The following is a 16852-nucleotide window of genomic DNA, read 5'->3' as shown; positions in this document are numbered from 1 at the left end:
AAGAAGTTGAGGTGCAGAGAGGTTAGTCAAATTGCCAAGGTCACCCACAAGACTATTAAGTGGGCAGAGTCCAAGGACTGTTTGCTCTCACTGCAACATAGTTGCTTTCCCAAGCCCTGAGAAAGTTCTCAGAGTCCAGCTTGGGTACTCTTGACTAGAGAAGTTGCCATCCTTTAGAAATACTAATAAATGAAAACCCTTCACAATTAAACTGAAACTTTAACCTGTAAATTGCAGCTGCCTACAGAGTCACAAGATTAAAATTCTATTATACTTTTCTTTGGGGTCTACATTGAAACCTGAGGGTATTTTACCCCTTTCTTTGTGACCACCTTCAGGGCTGAACTGAAGAATTTGTGCGAATTTGCCCTCAGAGGGCTATGAAAGTTTGCAGTCTTAGAATTTTTCTTTGTCCTGGCTTGGTTTGAAAGGGATAATGAAGTCAGGTGACTGAAAAGCTTCTTTACTCCTTCCTTGCTCTCCTCTGCTATCTAGAAACTAGCAATGATTTCAAAGTATCTTGGTTTAAGTAAGGCATCCAGTGAGGAAAAAAAAAAAAAAAAAAAAAGAGAGATCTAAAGGACCTCTCCAAGCTGGTGTAAACAAGCTTCAAGGAGAAAGAGGGTAGATTCTGGAGGACAGCCGAATTTGGTGAAACTAGCTAACCAAGGTGTGAGAAGTTTCAGAGAGCATTTAAAAACCTTGAGGGGAAAAATCTATAAGTGAAGTTTGTAAGGATACCAAGGGAAACAGATTGCTGAGTAGAAGCAGGCCGCAAAGATAGGAATAATAGCCTAAGTGTGACTTTGGAGGGCTCAGGCGGTAAAGCGTCTGCCTACAATGCGGGAGACCGGGGTTCAATCCCCAGGTCAGGAAGATCCCCTGGAGAAGGAAATGGCAACCCACTCCAGTGTTCTTGCCTGGAGAATCCCATGGATGGAGGAGCCTGGTAGGCTTACAGTTCATGGGATCGCAAAGAATCGGACACGACTGAGCAACTTCACTTTCACTTTTTCACAAATCATCACAAGATACCAATGTTTTCTCCTTTAGAGTTTTCTCATACATTATCGTACTTGAGCCTCTCAACCCCAGTTTTCAGGCTAAGGCTAAGGGTGGATCTTTGAATCGGCAGGATAACAAGGAGTAAAGGGCAGAGCTAGAAACCATCTCACGGTTCTTCAACAAACTGTTCCAGCGGATTGCTGCCCAAGCCTTTTAGGCAAAGAACCGGAGAGCGCCCGGGCAGATTTCCTTAGCTGCAAGGCGTGAACTGGCCTCTAGGCGGCGCCGGCGACAGGCAAGTCTAGGACTCCAACCCTGTGGGATACTCCAACCACGCGCCGGTAAAAACCCAGACTTGTAAATCCGCAAAAGCTGCCACCGCCTGCTCAGGGCCTTAAGTGTCCTTAGCTCTAGGTAGTGGGCGGGGCAGATCCTGTTCATCCCTCTCATTGGTCCCCGGGAGTAACGGACAGGTATCTACAGCCAGCCCCGGCCAGAGGAACCTCACTACACACGCTAGCTGATCTTCGGCACGAGGGGTTGGAGTGCTGCAGGGGCATTCGCTAGGGGAGGATACGCATGCGTGCAAAGAATCACGCTTCTCGGCGCCCCTCTGGCTCTGCGAAGGGTAACTGCTCCTTAGGGAACTGTTGGGGCAAACCCCTGACTCCTCCAGGAGTGAAGCCTCTGCTGGTTTTGTGTGTGTGTGTGTGTAGCCTTCTTCTCTTGCGACCCACGTTCTTCCAGCGAAATTCTCTTTTGACAAGATTTCCTGATGCGAAACTTCAATCACTTACACTGCAGCTTCATTTTATTTCGCCCCAAATACCCTCCTCCCGCCCTGTCGAGCATTCTACGGAAAAGTGCCTCTTACCTCGATCCAGAAACGGGCTTGGAGTACCCTCCCTAACCCCACCTAAATTCTACCCGGGGTCTCCTGGGCCCTGGTTCATCTCCACGCACCATTTCTTCGCTTGTCTCCTTCAGGAAACCTTTCCTGATTAACCCCGGTGGGACCGCAGCCATCCCAATTACTCGGGAGAGAGTCAAGGGCAAGTTGAAGGCAGAAATTCTGGAGCCAAGATGCTCAGAGTAGCCGACCCGTTCCCGCCCCGCCCCGCCCCGCCCGCTCCGCGAGTAAAGTCAGGCAGCGGCTCGGGGACACAGCTGTATTGGGAAGCGGAGGCTCCTACATAGTAGGAGGAGGCACGTCCCAGGAGGCCCGAGGACTCTGTACATAACGCGAGTGGCTCAGCCCCGGCCGTCCGCCGTGCGGCCCGCCCGGGGCCCAGTCTGTGGAGGCCCGGAGGGGCGAGTTAAGGCAGCTTGGCTGAGGGAGAGGGGGAGTGGGAGTGTGCCAGTTACCCCCGAAAAGCTGGCTCACTGAGGGGGCGAGCTTCTCACCTCCCACTCCTCTCTCGAGGACAGGGGGAAAAGACAGTCGGCAGTCAATAAATAAACCCGAGGCGGGCAGGGACCCCGGGAGACTCTCAGAGTCCAGGAAGGCTGGAGGTGTGGAACAGAGAGGGAAGTCATCTGTCCTTGGAGACGCGTCCACGCTCACGGCCTCTGAGGGCATGGGCCTCGAGGGCCCTTTTTGAGGCCTTGGAGCGACTCCCTTCAAAAGTTAAAATGGCTGCCGTTAGGGACGGCCGCCTGCGAGGAGGGCCCGACGAAGGGAGGCTTCAGGGGCCCCTGGGGCTTCTCGACATCCACCCTCTTCAGGGCGCGGCCCCGGTGCCCCTCAGGCCGACCCAGGTACAGGAGGTGTCTCCCGGCACCCCCTGAGTACCTGGAGGGGCCTCCCGAGGGGACTCGGGTGAGCAGCGCAGGGGGTGTACGGTGAGAGGAGAAGGGCAACTTCCGGCTGCCGCCCACCCCGAGCCGGGGAGCTGGGGCGGAGAGCGCAGGCCGGGCGGCGGGGGCCGGGCACTTGCCCTCCGGGGGCACGTCCAGCCTCCGAGGCGGGGCACAGTCCCGGGGCAGCAGGCTGGGGCCGGCAAAGAGGGTGAGGGCGGGCTCGGGCGGCAGCGGCCGCGAGGTGAAAGGGGCGGCGGCCGGGGGCTCGGCCTCCTTCATGGGCGCCTGCGGGCCGTGCAGGTAGCGCAATAGTTCTTCCAGGGTGGTGACTTCCACGGCCTGCCCAGGACAGCCAGGCGGCGGCGGCTTCACCAGCACGCGCGGCGCGGGACCACCCGCCGCGTTCCCGCCCCGGGCGCGGCTCCGGCCCTCCTTGGCGTTGTTCCCGTTCTGGTTCCACTCCCAGGGACCCCCGGCGTGGCGGAGGTGCTTGACCGGCAGCTCTGGCGTGGACTCCGGGGTGGGCAGGCAGGCCAGCTCCGGCGGGGGTACGCCCTCGGGAGGAGGCAGGAAGGTGGTGTAGAGCTGCGGCGTCTGTGCCCCGTCTCCGTCCTTGGACGGCGGCGGCGGCTCTGGACCCGCCCCATGCAGCCGGGCCAAGCTGCGTAGGGAGAGAGGACGTGGGATCCCGGCGGACTCGATATCCTTGCTCCGACGTCGGTGAGCTCGGCGACAGGCGCAGCAGACCAGGAGGCCAGAGACCGAGGCGCCCAGGGCGAAGGCCGCGGCCACACAGGCCAGGAGGAGTGGGATGGGGACTGAGCGGGAGGCTGAGGCTGGCGGGAGGTCGCGGCGCACGCCTGCCAACCGAGAGGGAGGAGAGGGAGGCTCAGCGAAGGTAGGCCCGCGGGAAGACAAGCTCCGCAGTGTCCCTGTCTCCGACTACTGCTCTGCTTTCACTCTGACACAGCCTTGACCCGCTTCAGGAGTCTCCTCCCCTGACCCCTCAACACACACAGGCCACCCAACCACCGCTCACACACAAGCTAGAGCCTGGGCCTGGGGAGTCTCATCCCAGCTCCGGCCCCTGTAGCCATGCCAAGAGCAACTGCCAAACTCTGCCCGTGCTGAAGGAGGCGGGGCTGGGAGGGCCAGCTCTGGGGAGGGGAAGGAAGGGGAGGCTCCAAACAGGCATTATTAGTGGGCACCAAACAAGGATCAGTGAGGGGCTTAGAATTCTTCAAGAATCGGCAGCTCCACACTTCACTCCTATCCCTCCCAACCAGCCCCCTTACCCTGATTGTGAGCTCCAAGAGTGGAAGACTGGGGCCGGGGGTGGGCATCACTGGGGGGACTGGGGGTCTCAGGGGAAGGGCCAGGACTCTGAAGCACTGATGACAGAGACCAGGTCAGAGCCAGTGAGACTCCTGTTCTTCACCTCTGATACCCGCAGCGGCTCCCCCACCCCTTTTGGAACCCAGAAGTCCGGAGCTGCAGCCTTCATTTTCCTCTGGGAATGGGGACGGGCTTACTATGCAAGGCATTCTTTCATTTCTTTGTTCAAAAACTATCTATTAGGCATCCTATTATGGGCCAAGCACTGAGCTATATGCTAGATATTTAGAATGTTAACCCTTTCTGAGACTCTCTCAGAGTGTCCAGAGTGCTGGTCTGCTGCTGCCATGGGGCATGGACTTGGGTGAGTATGGGCTGAGCATGGTGAAGTTGGGACAACAGAACTCACCATAAGTGGAATCCCCTGTACCAGACTGACTTCCAGTAGCTCCATCTATGAAATAAGGAAAGAAAGGGTGAAGGTGGGGGTAGGTTTCATGAGGAACTGATGGGCATGACCATGCCACAGAAGGAGAGAAGGACAAAAGCCCACACCTGGGATGGTGTCTATGGCCATCAGAGCCATACTCAACAATGGATACAGCTGCCTTTGCCATTTTTACCTTGGCAGTCATCATGCTCCATGGATTCCTGGTTACCAGTTGGATCCACATCAATCCTAGGAGGAAATGGAGGTGGCTCAGTGCAGGTATACCTCTTGTCCCCTCCCCCAGCCCAGCCCTCAGCCTCCTCTCTTAGTAGTGGGGAGCTTTCTCCTCAGGAGATCCAGGAGCCCCTTACTTACCCACCAGGTGCCCTGATATCCACGCAGCCTCTGGAGCTGTCCCATCCACAGTATGGGTCCTGAGAAGCCAGACAGCTCCTAGGGAAAACTGAGTCATATGAGGCTGGGACCCTCCACTCTAATCACAGTCCATTCCCCTGCCTCTTTGACTCTCACCCTGGCCTGCAGGAGGCTCCTAGCCTGATACTCCCATCCTATCCACACCAATCCCTAGTCCCATCCCTGGCGACTGCCCACCTGCAGGCTGCTTGTGGACATCCCACCACACACAACCATCCCCTGCATTTCCCTGCCACCCCCAATGCCTTTGTGCCTGCAGGCCCAGGGAGCCTGGCCTCAAGTCCCTCTCACCTCCGACAGGCCCCATGCCGGGCACATCGACTAAGAGGGAGGTAGATGATGCAGCCAGAAAAAGCCACAAAGAGCCTGTGACCTTCAGTGTCCAGCTCCAGCCCTATGACCCGCCGTGCTGTTTGGGCTGCCCTCTTTCCACTGCACCTAAGGTGAGGCCAGAAGGAGTCAGACATGGAGCAGGTGAGGCTCCTTTTTCCCTGGGTGAGGTAAAGAAAAGAAGGTGGGGAGGCATACAAGCAACTGAATACAACTCATGGGGCTACCCTGCAATGCCACACAATGTCATCTTCTCTCCAAGTCCCTCTCTCTTCCCCACAACTTCCAATATCGGAGTCCCCACCCATCCCCATATCCCCATCTCCCACCTCACATCCCATCCCTGCTCTGCAGGGGGCCTGCTGGACAAAGGGCTCACCGGGAGGGGCTGTAGGCATCGATCTCTTCCAACAGAATGGGCTCAGAGCCCCCAGATTGCCCCCCTGGGGGCAGCACCTTCAGCACTGTCCCATCATTGGAGCCAAGGAACAGGACTGTAGTGTTACTGTAGGGACCAGCCATGCCATCCACAGCCACCTGGGTCAGCAGGGCCCTGGAGGAATAGGCCTCAGGTCAGGATAGCCTGACCAGTGGAAGATTGAGTGTTTCAAGGACCTGGATACCCCTTCTCTGCCCTTCCCCCGGCCCAGGGTTTCCTTCTTAGCTCTGTCCCTCCCACTTTCATAGGTTCTTCCTCCTGTTAATATGATTTACCTTGTAGGGTCAGATAAAGAGAGTGGGTGAGGGGCGGATGGCAGTGGTCAGGATTTTTTAGCTCTATACCTGCTGGTGAGGGTGAGCAGAGGCTGATGGGTGGCAGGTGGCACAGCAGGGTCCAGGAGTGGGTGAGCCTTGATGAAGGTCAGGACATCATCAGGGAGGTCTCGAGAAGAGGGGAACAATGCAGCTACACCTACTCCTGCACAGGATCCGGGCCTGGAGGACACATAGGAAGAGGCAGCCTTAGGGCAAGGAGCGGGTGGTCACAGAGCCTAACTAAGCCCCAGCAGCCTGCCCTAAGGCTGGGAGGCCCCTTGTTCCCTCTGCACACAGACATTCATACTACTGCTTCCCTTCCCTGCTGCCAACCCATGACAGCCTCCTCCCCAGACCTTGCCCTCTTCTCATAACCTATTTGGGGAGCAGACACTGTTTGCTTCTGTCTCCACCAAAGCCCCCCCCCCATCCTGGGTACCTGGGGGAGGGGACCCTGTCCTCAGACACAGGGGTCCAGGCCCCATCCAGACTCCTCTGCTCCTTGAACTTGCCCTCAAACCCACGCTCGATATCATCCAGGTAGAAGGCGCAGACCGCAGAGCCAGGAATGCTGAGGGAGCCAGAGAACGATGTGGGCTAGGTGTTAGAAGGGACAGCAGAGTGCATCCCAGGTAAGACTTGGCCGCCCCCCTTCACATACCATCTTAGGGGAGAGCCTGAGAGAGAGGGGCAGCCCCTGGGGGCCATGCCAAGAAAGTACAGGAAAATGGAGCTTCCCCTCACCACCCTCATCAGTAGGCTCTGAGGGATGGTCTTTGTTGCTGGGAGGCATGGAGGGAAGGGGACAGACTGGGCTACATTGACTAGTCTAGTACCAACCTATTGGTCTGGGTGGTGAAGACCCCAAAGAGAGCAGAGCGACCATACAAGTTCACAGGCCCTGTCAAGGCCTGTAAGACATCAAAATAGAAGGTAGAGTCTCCAGGGACAGAGCAGTTGAGCCGCAGCTTGAGGAAGGATGTCCAATGGCGGTCCAAGGCCCTAGGTGAGCCACCCATGTCACGCTTACACACACGGGCCACACGGGAGAACTGCACCTGTCGGGAGAGTCGGGGAGGAAGGAGATCAGTGAGAGAGCCCCCAGGCCAGCAGAATGAGAGCGGTTTGGTGGGGTTAGAGTACCAAGAGACCAATGTCAGGGGCACAGCAAAGGAAGGATGTGGTGTGGTTGGTCAGTCCAGGTCAAGGTGAGGGACAGCAGGATGAGGGGACAGAGGCCTGAGGGCAGCTCCACAGTGGGGGTCTGAGCCCAGCCAGGAGCTCTTCCCTGAATGTCTGGCTCCTAGGATCCAGCAGAACCCTCTAGCTACCACCCCCGGTGCCCACCTCCTTACCCTCCCCAGCCGGGCATCCTCCACAGAGACTTCTCGGAAGAAGAAGTAGACATGGTCTCCATGCTCCAAAGCGTGGACAAAGTGTGGCTCTGAGTGGGGAGTGGCAAGAACGGTATGGAAGAGTATCTGTACCTGTCCAGAATCTCCTGATCCCATGCCGCCTTTCCCCTTAGCACACCTGCACACAATTCCCACCACCTGCCCCGCAGCCCTCCCCCTGCACCTCCTCCCCAAGAGCAGCCTCCCTCCCCTAGGCCCACCCTGACCTCGGAGCCACTTGGAGTCGTACTTGGCGGAGCGGAGTGGGGGCTGAGGTCCAAGGCTTCGGTAAACCACAGCGTCACTGGCCTGGAAGTCTGCAGCTGTGGCTGAATACAGGCTGCCCTCTGGAGGGGTGGGTAGGGTGGCATCAGGGGGGCTCAGGGATCTGTATGTTGGTTCTTCTTGGGCCTCCCACACCCCTACCTTGGCCTGATGCTGGCCCCTACCTTACCCCTGATTCAGGAGCATGCAGGAAAGACCAAACTGGGAAAGGGGCTAACATGGCAGCCACATGCCTGCTTCTCACATGCCCAGGTGCACACCTGCAAACACGGCCACATTGGACTGGGTGGCATCAAAGGGGCATCGAGCCTGCCCACTCAGCTCCTCACCCTCCTGCTGCAGTGAAGTTATCTGGAGGCAGAAGGAACAGGTTCTTGGAACCCTTGGGGTGTTGCAAGTCTGGCTCCATAACCCACTTCCTCATGTCCCCTTGCCTCCTTGCCCCACCTCTTCTGGACCCTCCACCCTGGGCACTCCATCCCCCAACCCCTGCTTGTGCATCCCCACCAAACTGATTGCCCAGCTTGAGTTCTCCTCCTACTCCTATCATGATGCCCCACCCTCGCCTTTGTACCCCATAGCTGCGGCACACGGGGCTGAATGAGTTCGTTCCACAGGCAAGGAGCGTCTGGGAGTCCCAGGGCACGAGAACGCGAATGTAGTTGTAGCACTCATCCTAGAGAATCCAGAATTCTATGTCAGCCACAGGGCTCCCTGGGAGTGGGACAGGGGGTCATGGAAGTAGGGTTATCCTCCTTGAGCCAGTTAGAGCAATAGGGGGTAAAGTTTCAAAGAAGCTATTTACTACTAGTCCTGGGGCCTTGGGCAAGTTCTCTGGCCTTTCAGAGCCTCACTCTTCTTTTGTGTGAGATGTGTAAAGGAAGCTAAAAATCATCAATTCCCTTTCCTGTGTATTTTCCTCTGTGACTTGAGATAAGAGAAGTAGTGGAGATTTGGGTACAGTGGAGGGTCAGTTGGACAGAGCCTGGAGGCTGAGTCATCTCCTACCCTCAAGATTTTCATCCCACTCCTCACCGTCAGCTTGCCCCGCACGGCACAGTTCTCCATGTCTTGGCTCCTCCATGTTAGATACTGGAGGGAAAAGTAGAAGAGGGAAAATCATGGTGCAACCTAGACCCACTGCACATCATGGTTCCCTTTTGGAGCCTTCTTCCCACCCCCTGGATCCCCGTTAGACCTTTCCGGCCTCATCTCCATGCCTCAACCTCCTCCCCCACAGCCCCTTACCTTGTTGGGCACGAGCCCCTCCCCTTCTTCTTGGGCTTGAAGATCAAAGGAGAAAACGTGATCCCTGAAGGGATAAGCAAGGAGGGATCAGAGCCAAGCCACGGTTCCCCACTTGAACTCCTGAGTCCCTACCTAGTCCATGTTCAGCTGCTCGGGGACAGTGTAGACCTCCAGCCCTGTCTTCTCCCCCTGACTCCACACCATGGCAACTATGTTCTGGGTCCTAGCATGTCCAAACCCCGGGGCTTGTACACCTGCATGTGTCCTCTGCAAAATGTTGCAGTGGCCATGCAGGTCTCATGCCTGCCTGGGAACAGGCATGGCAGCCCCACAATGGTGCCACAGCCAGTTTACCTGGCAGCCACTAGCAAGGTCCGGTTCAGGGTCAGGAATCTCTGAAAGTCCAGCCCAAGTTCTGCAACCACAGCATCATCCTCCAGGCCCCGGAACCAAGATAGTGGAGAAATACCTAGAAGGCACAGAGGGGTGGGTGCTGATGCCCTCAGGATACAACACTCCCTCAACATCCTCTCCAACCAGAGGAAACCCAGCCCTGGACATAGTGGATATGCGAGATGAGTTGGGAGGTATTAATAACAGGATTAATAAGGCTATTAATAAACACAATATCAGCTAACTCTGAGCACTTCACCTCTGCCAAGCACTGTGTTAGCACTTGAGCTGCATTGTCTCATTTCAGACAACAACCCTATGAAGTAGGTTGGTACCATCTTACAGATGAGGAACCTGAGGCTTAAAGCCAATAAAAAATTTGCGGAGCTCATTTAGCTTGGGAGTGGCAGGCACCCCAATTCAGATCGTGGTCTGTCTGAGTTCAGAACTGAGCCCAACCCAGTTCTTAGATCTGCCTTAGGGCTAGCGATTCCCTTTCATTCTACATTGTATGCTGTCCCATGTAGACCATTTCCTCACACCATCTCTCCCAGCCCTCTTTTTGCACCCTCCCCTCAAGGCTCTTCACAGACCACTTCAATCCTCCAAGCTTTCTGCCTCCTCTGACCAACTCCAGCATCCACCTGGCCTGATCATGGAAACCAGTCATCAGTGTTCAGAGGGAGCCCAGAGTTCAGAGAGAGAGAGATGATTTAACATCTGTACCATGATTAGAACTGTGCCTGGCACATGGAAGTGTTTGCTACTCTTATCTATCCCCCAACAGTTACTCTCAATAACCTAACTGCCATTCCTTCAACCTTAAAATTACTCTAAATTCTACATATATAACAGGAAGCTGCAGATAGATAAAGGTCTGTCACGGTGGGACAGTGGCCCTTCCCTGTCCAACTGGCCCACACTGGCTGGTGTGAAGCCTGCCAGTGTGACCCCAGGTAAGGACAGGATATGCCTGCTCCCTCCCCCCAGCCTTCTCACTCAGCCTTTCCTCCTCTCTCCTGACTAGGCCTGGGACATTAGGTAGGTCCCACCGTGACGGACCCAGATGTGGTGGTGATGAAGTGGTGGAAAGGGAGGTGAGAGGTGTTGGGAACCACTGAATGAGTCCCAAGCCTTCATTTTGTAGCTAATAATAATAGCAAACACATATACATCATTTACTCTGTGCCAGACAGTGTTCTTAGCACTTTACCTGTATTACCTCATTTAGTCCCTAAATAACTCTATGAGGTAAAATATTTTTTTGGGGGGGCCATGCCTCATGGCCCGTGGGATCTTGGTTCCCAAACTAGGAACTGAACCTGTGGTCACTGTGGTGAAAGCACCAGACCACCAGGGAATTCCTGGTAGAATACCATTATTATCTTCATTTTGCCAATGAGGAGACTGAGGCAAAGAAGGTTAAGTAACTGCTCATAAAGTGAGCAGCTTTAACAGGAATTTGAACCTGCTAAGGTTTGGTCTGAGCAAGAGTCCATGTTCTTTATCACTGAACAATGCTGCCTGGAAATGAAGAAAGTCGGCTGGCGGATGAGAAGTGACTGGCCTCAGTGCCACTCCAGCTGTCTGCTCCTCTTTCCTGTCAACTCTTAGCTTCCATGAGACTGAGAGCCCTCCTTCAGCTTGCTACTCACACAAAAGGTCTCAGTGTCTAATTGCCAAGACTGAGTGCTGAGCGCATATAGAGGGTCAGGGTACCACACTCACCTTGCAGGTCAGAGGTCAGCAGAGGGAGAGGGTCCTGGGGAAATGCAGCCTGGGTGTGGGGAGTTGAGAGCAGCAAGAGCAGTAGCAGCAAGGTCATGAAGTGGGGGGCACGGGGCATTCTGTGTGGGGCAGCTCAGGCCCCAGGGGGTGCCCCCTCACCCATATGCTGGCCCTGAAAGAGAAGACAGAAGTGGGGGAAGGGGCCAAACTTCCTCCACCTTTGAAGTAGGAGGGCTCCTTCCCAGGTCTATCCCCAGAAGACCCTGTGGAGAAGGGTAAGGGATCCTATCTCTGGCACTGCCTCAGTGCCAGCCGGCTGTCACTGTCACTCAAGGCCCTTCCCTCTCCAACTGGCCCAAACTGGCCGGTGTGAAGCCTGCCAGTGTGACCCCAGGTAAGGACAGGATACGCCCGCTCCCTCCCCCCAGCCTTCTCACTCAGCCTTTCCTCCTCTCTCCTGACTGGGCCTGGGACATTCGGTAGGTGACACCTCCTGGCCCCCTCTTGCTAACCTCGTCTCAGCTATAATTAGACCCTGAAGCCTTAAAATTATAAATAGTGATTCCTTGGCACCAGGGGGAGGAAGAGGATACCATGTCTGCCTCCTCTCCCTCACAGACCCCCATGGCACCCTGGGAGCAGTTTAGGCACTGTGCCTTGGTAGAGGCAGCCATCATCTTGTTTAGGGCTGAGGAGGAACAGAGTTGGGGAGCAGCCCAGGGGTCTTTGCCCTGGTCTAAGCTCCTGCTTCTAGGGCCCTTTCCATTGCTAGGGAGAAGCTGGGTAGGGAGGGGGGCGGGGGAGGGGGGCTGTCTTAGCCAAAAATGAATCTGCATCAAAGCCAGATCAGAGGCTAAATTTAGCTCTGGCTGCAGCTGTCTGCCCGACCACTGTGCCCCCTCCCAGCCTCCCTAGCCCCCTGTTCCCTCGCCGACTCCTAAGAAACCTTGCATGTGCTCAATTTGGAGAAGAGTGGACCCACCCCCTGTGAGAAGCCAGTCATAGAAGGGGCTGTACTAGTGAGGAGATATGGCTGAATATGTCCCTCTCTCCCTTCCTTCCCTCTTTGGGCTGCCTTGGAATGAAAATATAAATAATTCAATGATAGGCAGGCGATTGTAGCCCAAAGTCCAGGAAAAGATAGATATGGTGGAAGTGACTGTAAGACAGCCCTCCTTCCCACCCATCAGCCTCCATCGGCCTTCCCCAGCCAAGCTGACCCTGGCTGGAACCCACAGTGGGAGGTGAACACCAGCTTCCTGCCTTCCCTTGAAGTTGAAGTGAGGGGCTGAGTAAGCCCAGGAAATCAGGTCAGAAAGGGTGAGATTCCCTCCTTTCCGTGAACAGACAGTTATCCTTCACTAATCCTCAGTTGCCTGTCCTGCCATGTCCCCCAAAGAAGAGACCCTGGGCTTCCAGGCTTACCCCATTCCATCTCCCCCACAACTCCACCCTTGGAGCCAGGACCCAAGTGTACCCCACCCCCAATCCAGCGTCACTGATGGGGAGGCTGACGTCAGATGGGATCCCAAGAGAGCTGGAGGAGAGGAAGGGGTAGGAGCACCTAATGATGACCCCCTCCCCAGGGGCAGAGCAGTCAGCTAGCTAACGACCCTCTGGTGCTGAAAGGCCAAGCCTCCCTCTGCCACCCCCCCACCATGTTTCCGGATGTTGGTGCTCCCAGGGGCAGAGAAAGGGACACAGCTTGTCTCCTATCCTCCCCCTCCTGCCCCGCCCCCAAGTTGCCCTGGGCAACTGGTATCTTCACCCAGGAAACAACTTCAGTCTCAGGCAAGTGGGGAGAATGATCTGACCCCCTTCTGCTCCCAGGCCATGCCTACTTCCATCCCTGCCCTCAGGGCTATTGCCCTTTCTTTACCTGGGGTGGTGACTCCTGTGGGGGCTTGAGGGGGATCGGAGACCTCTGACCTGATGGAAGAAGGGACAGAAGGAGGGAAGAGACTGAGTTATACCTCCTTACCACATCCCTTAAAAGTAAATGTGAACATCAGGAGAAGTCTAATGAGGCTAGGGTAGGGGAGATGCTGCCCTGGAACTGGGGGACACATTGACATTGAGCTTGATTACAAAGGTGCTGGCCATTCATGCCTAGAGCTGTGAGGGCAAGGGCAGGGACTGGGGCTGGACCCTACCCAGAAAATCCTGGAACTTCAGGACCAGTCTTGGGCAAAGGGGCGATTGGGAGAGTTTGGAGGGCATGCTGACCACTCCCATATGAAAACCTTCAGAACCCAGCAGCTGTCTGAGCAAAAGCACCCTAGCTGGGGACAATAGAGGCTAATTTGCATATCATTTGCATGTTCTTCATCCCTAAGCAAAATGCTCTAATACCAAGCACCCCCAGCCCCTTCTTTCCCTCAGAGCAGGCCCTGCCTCCCTCCCACCCAACCTCTCTCCACCCTACCCTCCACTTTAGACTGGATTAGTCCAGCCTCTGAAAACACTTGGTTGGCCATTGCACTGGCCCCCCAGACTTAACTATGCTGTCTTTAAGAGGGCTTCCCATAGATGATTTTAGTGAGCAGCATCTGAGTTGCCCCCATGCAACCCCTGGCTTCGGGAAAGGCTTATCCTGCCAGGACCAATCCCAGCTGCTTCACACCCCACATTTGGAGCAAATGGGGGAGGCCTGGCCAGCTCTTTCTCCCCCTCCTAGGTTCTCCCCTTGCTGGGAAGAGGAAACAGCCCTTCTCTCTCCTCCTGGCCCTGCAGCCACCTCTGGGGAGTGGCCAGGGTCATAGCCAGATTCTAGCAGGGGGCTGGGGAGGGGATGGAGAAGGGGAGACCCGGCTGGGGACAATAGCAGGAAGCCTTCGGGCTGGTCGCCGGCCTCAGTCCACGTTCCTCTAAGGATGGGGTGGGGGGTGGGGGGCGCACCAAGGAGCCTCAGGGAACAGGCGCCTTCCCTTCTCCAAGACAGTTCCTCTCACCCTTAGCTATCAGCCCCAGGCTTGCTACCTACCCCCTCTCCCTCCCAGCCCCGAACGAGGATAATCCAGGTGTCTAGAGCCTCGCCTGAGGTGGGCCCGAGGCCAGGGGCTCGACGTGTCTCCCCCTCACTGGATCTGGGGCTCGGAGAGGGGCGGGTAGTAGAGTCTGGGCCGGGACCGGGTCCCAGAGCCACGTTAGCGGGAGGAGGGGCTGGAGGGGCCTGCAGGCGCAGATCGAACAGGGATGGGAGCGGGGGTTGGGAGCGGAGGCGGGTCTCCGAGGCCAAGGAAACAGGGCCAGAAGCTTGGAACCGAGGAGGGCGGGCCTGCGGCCAGCGCAGAGCGGGGTCCGCGGGCTGGAGATGCAATCGTCAGCCGGGCTCTCCGCCTTGCGAGACCAAGGTCTAACAAAGCCCCTGGGCGAGTGGGGTGAAGAAAGGTTATGGGCTCTAGGACTAATATTCCTCGGGGGCCCATTCCCGACTCTATGATCAAGTCAACCCCGCTGGGAGGTGCTAAGATTCCCGCTTGCACAATGACAGAGGTGCAGCCGGAACATCAAAGTCTGGAACGACGCGTTCTCCTTCCCATCCCTGCAGGGAAAACGCTAGGGTCCGTTTCCCCACGGGTCTCGAAGCCTTAATCTCTCTGCTGGTGAGGCAAGAGACCAGGTTTTCCACCCTCTGTACGATGCGCGCCTCAAATAATGCCTTTCGCGCTCCTCAATGCAAGGGATGCGACTCGGAGAAGCCAGGTCACAAGAGGCGCGCAGACCTTGCGCCCCACAGTGCCCTAGTGGGGCTCCCCTCTTCCCTCGGTTCACCCCAACTCCGCTGACCCTCTCCGTCATCCAAGCACGACAGAGCGCTGACGCCCTCCCGGGTCGCTCTGGCACTTCGAAGCTTACCCCCGGCCTTCGGCGCCCCGATCCTCCCCGCCTCCCTGCAGCCCAGCCCTACTCCGGGATACTTGCTCCGAGATCCGGGTCAACGGGAGGGAGATCGCAGCGGTCGAGCAGCGGCCGCGCACCGCGCCGAGTTCTCAATCGGCTGGGGCCCCAGTGAGATGTGGTGAATGACCGAATTGGATGGAGCTTGGATCTGGGCTCCCGGGCGCTGTCAGGTCGCGCGAGTCCTGGGTCCCAGTCGCAAACCCCACTCCCGCCGCGGTTCCGCGGAGGAAAACAATGCGACCGCCCGGAGCTCTGGGCCGGGCCCCAGCCGCCCCGCCCGCCTCCCGACCGGACCCGCCTCCGGCCCGCCTCGGGGTCCGCATTACTAATCGGGCTCTCGGAGGCCGGTTAGACACCGCCTTCTCGACACCTCTCCACCAATAGTTCTCGGAGGAGGAGGGGCGTCGGGAGCACCGCCCACCGAGAGGGCCTGGCCGGGAGGCTGAGCAGGAGACCGTAGCCAGGCGCGAGATCCACGGACAGTCGCTGCGACCCGGTCAGAGGAGGGGTCACACGCTTTAACATGGAGAGGCCCTGGGAAGAACTCTCACAAGAGGAAGGAACAGCAGCTGGGAGGAGAGACAGACAGGAAACTCGAGGACCTCGGCAGAGCTGGGCTGTCAGAGCCGGCGTGACCCTCCCTCTCGTCTCTCTCCAATGTCTTTGACCACCCTGCTCCTGGGTACACCTCTCCCCTACTCTGCCCCCAAACCTCTATTCCTCCTCTCCACTCTTTTTACATCAAATCGTTTATTCTTCTCATGTGCCTCCTCTGGTTCATCCTGACTCGGGTAAGGGAGACCTAGCATGCATTTGAGGGCTTGAGGCCTGGAAAAGGAAAGGAAGATGTCGCCAGGAAATTTGCCTTATCTTCATCATCTCCCCTCCTATCCCTACTGTCAAAGCAAGATGTACTTAGGCCAGTAGGCCAGAAACTAAGGAGCCAGGAAGTCAGGGTGGCCAGCAGTTAGGCTGCTGGTTGATGGAAAAGGACAGGTGAGTAGGGCTGAAGCCAAAACAGAGATGTGGAGACTGGGACAAACTGATTCAGAGAGTCACACAGAAAGAGGAGCAACATGGGACCTGAAAGAAAGGAAAAGTAATCAGCTGCCCCAACCCGACATATCCTTGCTGCCCCACAGGCAAGGATTAGTGATGTCCCATTTTTCCTCAGGGGGCCCTGGACATCCCTCCAAACAGCAAAACTGCCCTTTCTCGATCCCCACCCTCTATAAAGACCCTTTGATTCCAGGAATGTCAGTGGGGAGGAAGAATGAGGCTACTTCAGACAGCTCTGCTTAGCTCCCACCTTGGTATTGCCTGCTAAGATTCTTCCCTGCGTAGGGATTGGGACAAAAGACGTTCTCAAAATTCCAAGGATAGTGGGTGGCATGGGAGACATTGATATTATTGGATAGTTTATCTGAGCAGGCACACGCGCATGCACACACACACACACACACACACACACACACACACACACATCCTGGTCTCTGGACTTTAGGAAAGGAGAGGCAGGGGTTTGCTACTCCTGGACAGTCTTTAATTGAGTGAGATCAGGGTGGATAGCATCGCTGACTTGTGAAGTGAAGTGAAGTGAAAGTCGCTCAGTCATGTCAGACATAAACATATACACACACAATCACAGAGACAGAGATGGAAGGTGAACCAATGAGATAAACAGAAACAATGGGACTCTCCTTACACAAGGTTAACTGCCAGGGGATTCTTGGGTCCAAAGTAATTCAGTGGTCAGTCAGGGCTCTTTTGGGAGAAAGACACCTCAGAATATAGTCACATGGAGGTCAAA

General features: G+C 56.3%; 1 protein-coding gene across 1 annotated transcript; it reads right to left on the bottom strand.

Annotated features, from left to right (window-relative positions):
• Positions 1–2106: 2106 nt before the first annotated feature.
• On the bottom strand, positions 2107–15312 carry SEMA6C (semaphorin 6C). Its single transcript, XM_061120865.1, has 19 exons — positions 15064–15312; positions 13019–13068; positions 11140–11311; positions 9373–9487; positions 9019–9082; positions 8806–8862; positions 8345–8446; positions 8031–8121; positions 7713–7832; positions 7447–7535; positions 6932–7149; positions 6531–6662; positions 6119–6271; positions 5715–5888; positions 5297–5443; positions 4946–5023; positions 4764–4819; positions 4550–4594; positions 2107–3665 (listed from the first exon to the last, which is right to left on the bottom strand). The coding sequence occupies exons 3-19, from the start codon at positions 11255–11257 to the stop codon at positions 2626–2628; spliced, it is 2799 nt and encodes a 932-aa protein (XP_060976848.1). The 5' UTR covers positions 11258–11311; positions 13019–13068; positions 15064–15312; the 3' UTR covers positions 2107–2625.
• Between the last annotated feature and the right edge of the window lie 1540 nt (positions 15313–16852).

Source organism: Dama dama, chromosome 20 (genome assembly GCF_033118175.1).
Source record: "Dama dama isolate Ldn47 chromosome 20, ASM3311817v1, whole genome shotgun sequence".
Lineage (NCBI taxonomy): Eukaryota > Metazoa > Chordata > Mammalia > Artiodactyla > Cervidae > Dama > Dama dama.
Note: the sequence above shows the minus strand (reverse complement) of the source record. Positions and strands in the feature narration are given on the sequence as shown.

Excerpts from the sequence above, each read along its gene's own strand:
- SEMA6C (XM_061120865.1), bottom strand. The coding sequence starts at position 11,257 with ATGCCCCGTGCCCCCCACTTCATGACCTTGCTGCTACTGCTCTTGCTG. Across the intron at positions 8,122-8,344 it reads CCGTGTGCCGCAGCTATGGG|ATAACTTCACTGCAGCAGGA; the intron begins GTACAAAGGCGA and ends TTCTGCCTCCAG. Across the intron at positions 3,666-4,549 it reads TACAGGGGATTCCACTTATG|GCGTGCGCCGCGACCTCCCG; the intron begins GTGAGTTCTGTT and ends CTCGGTTGGCAG.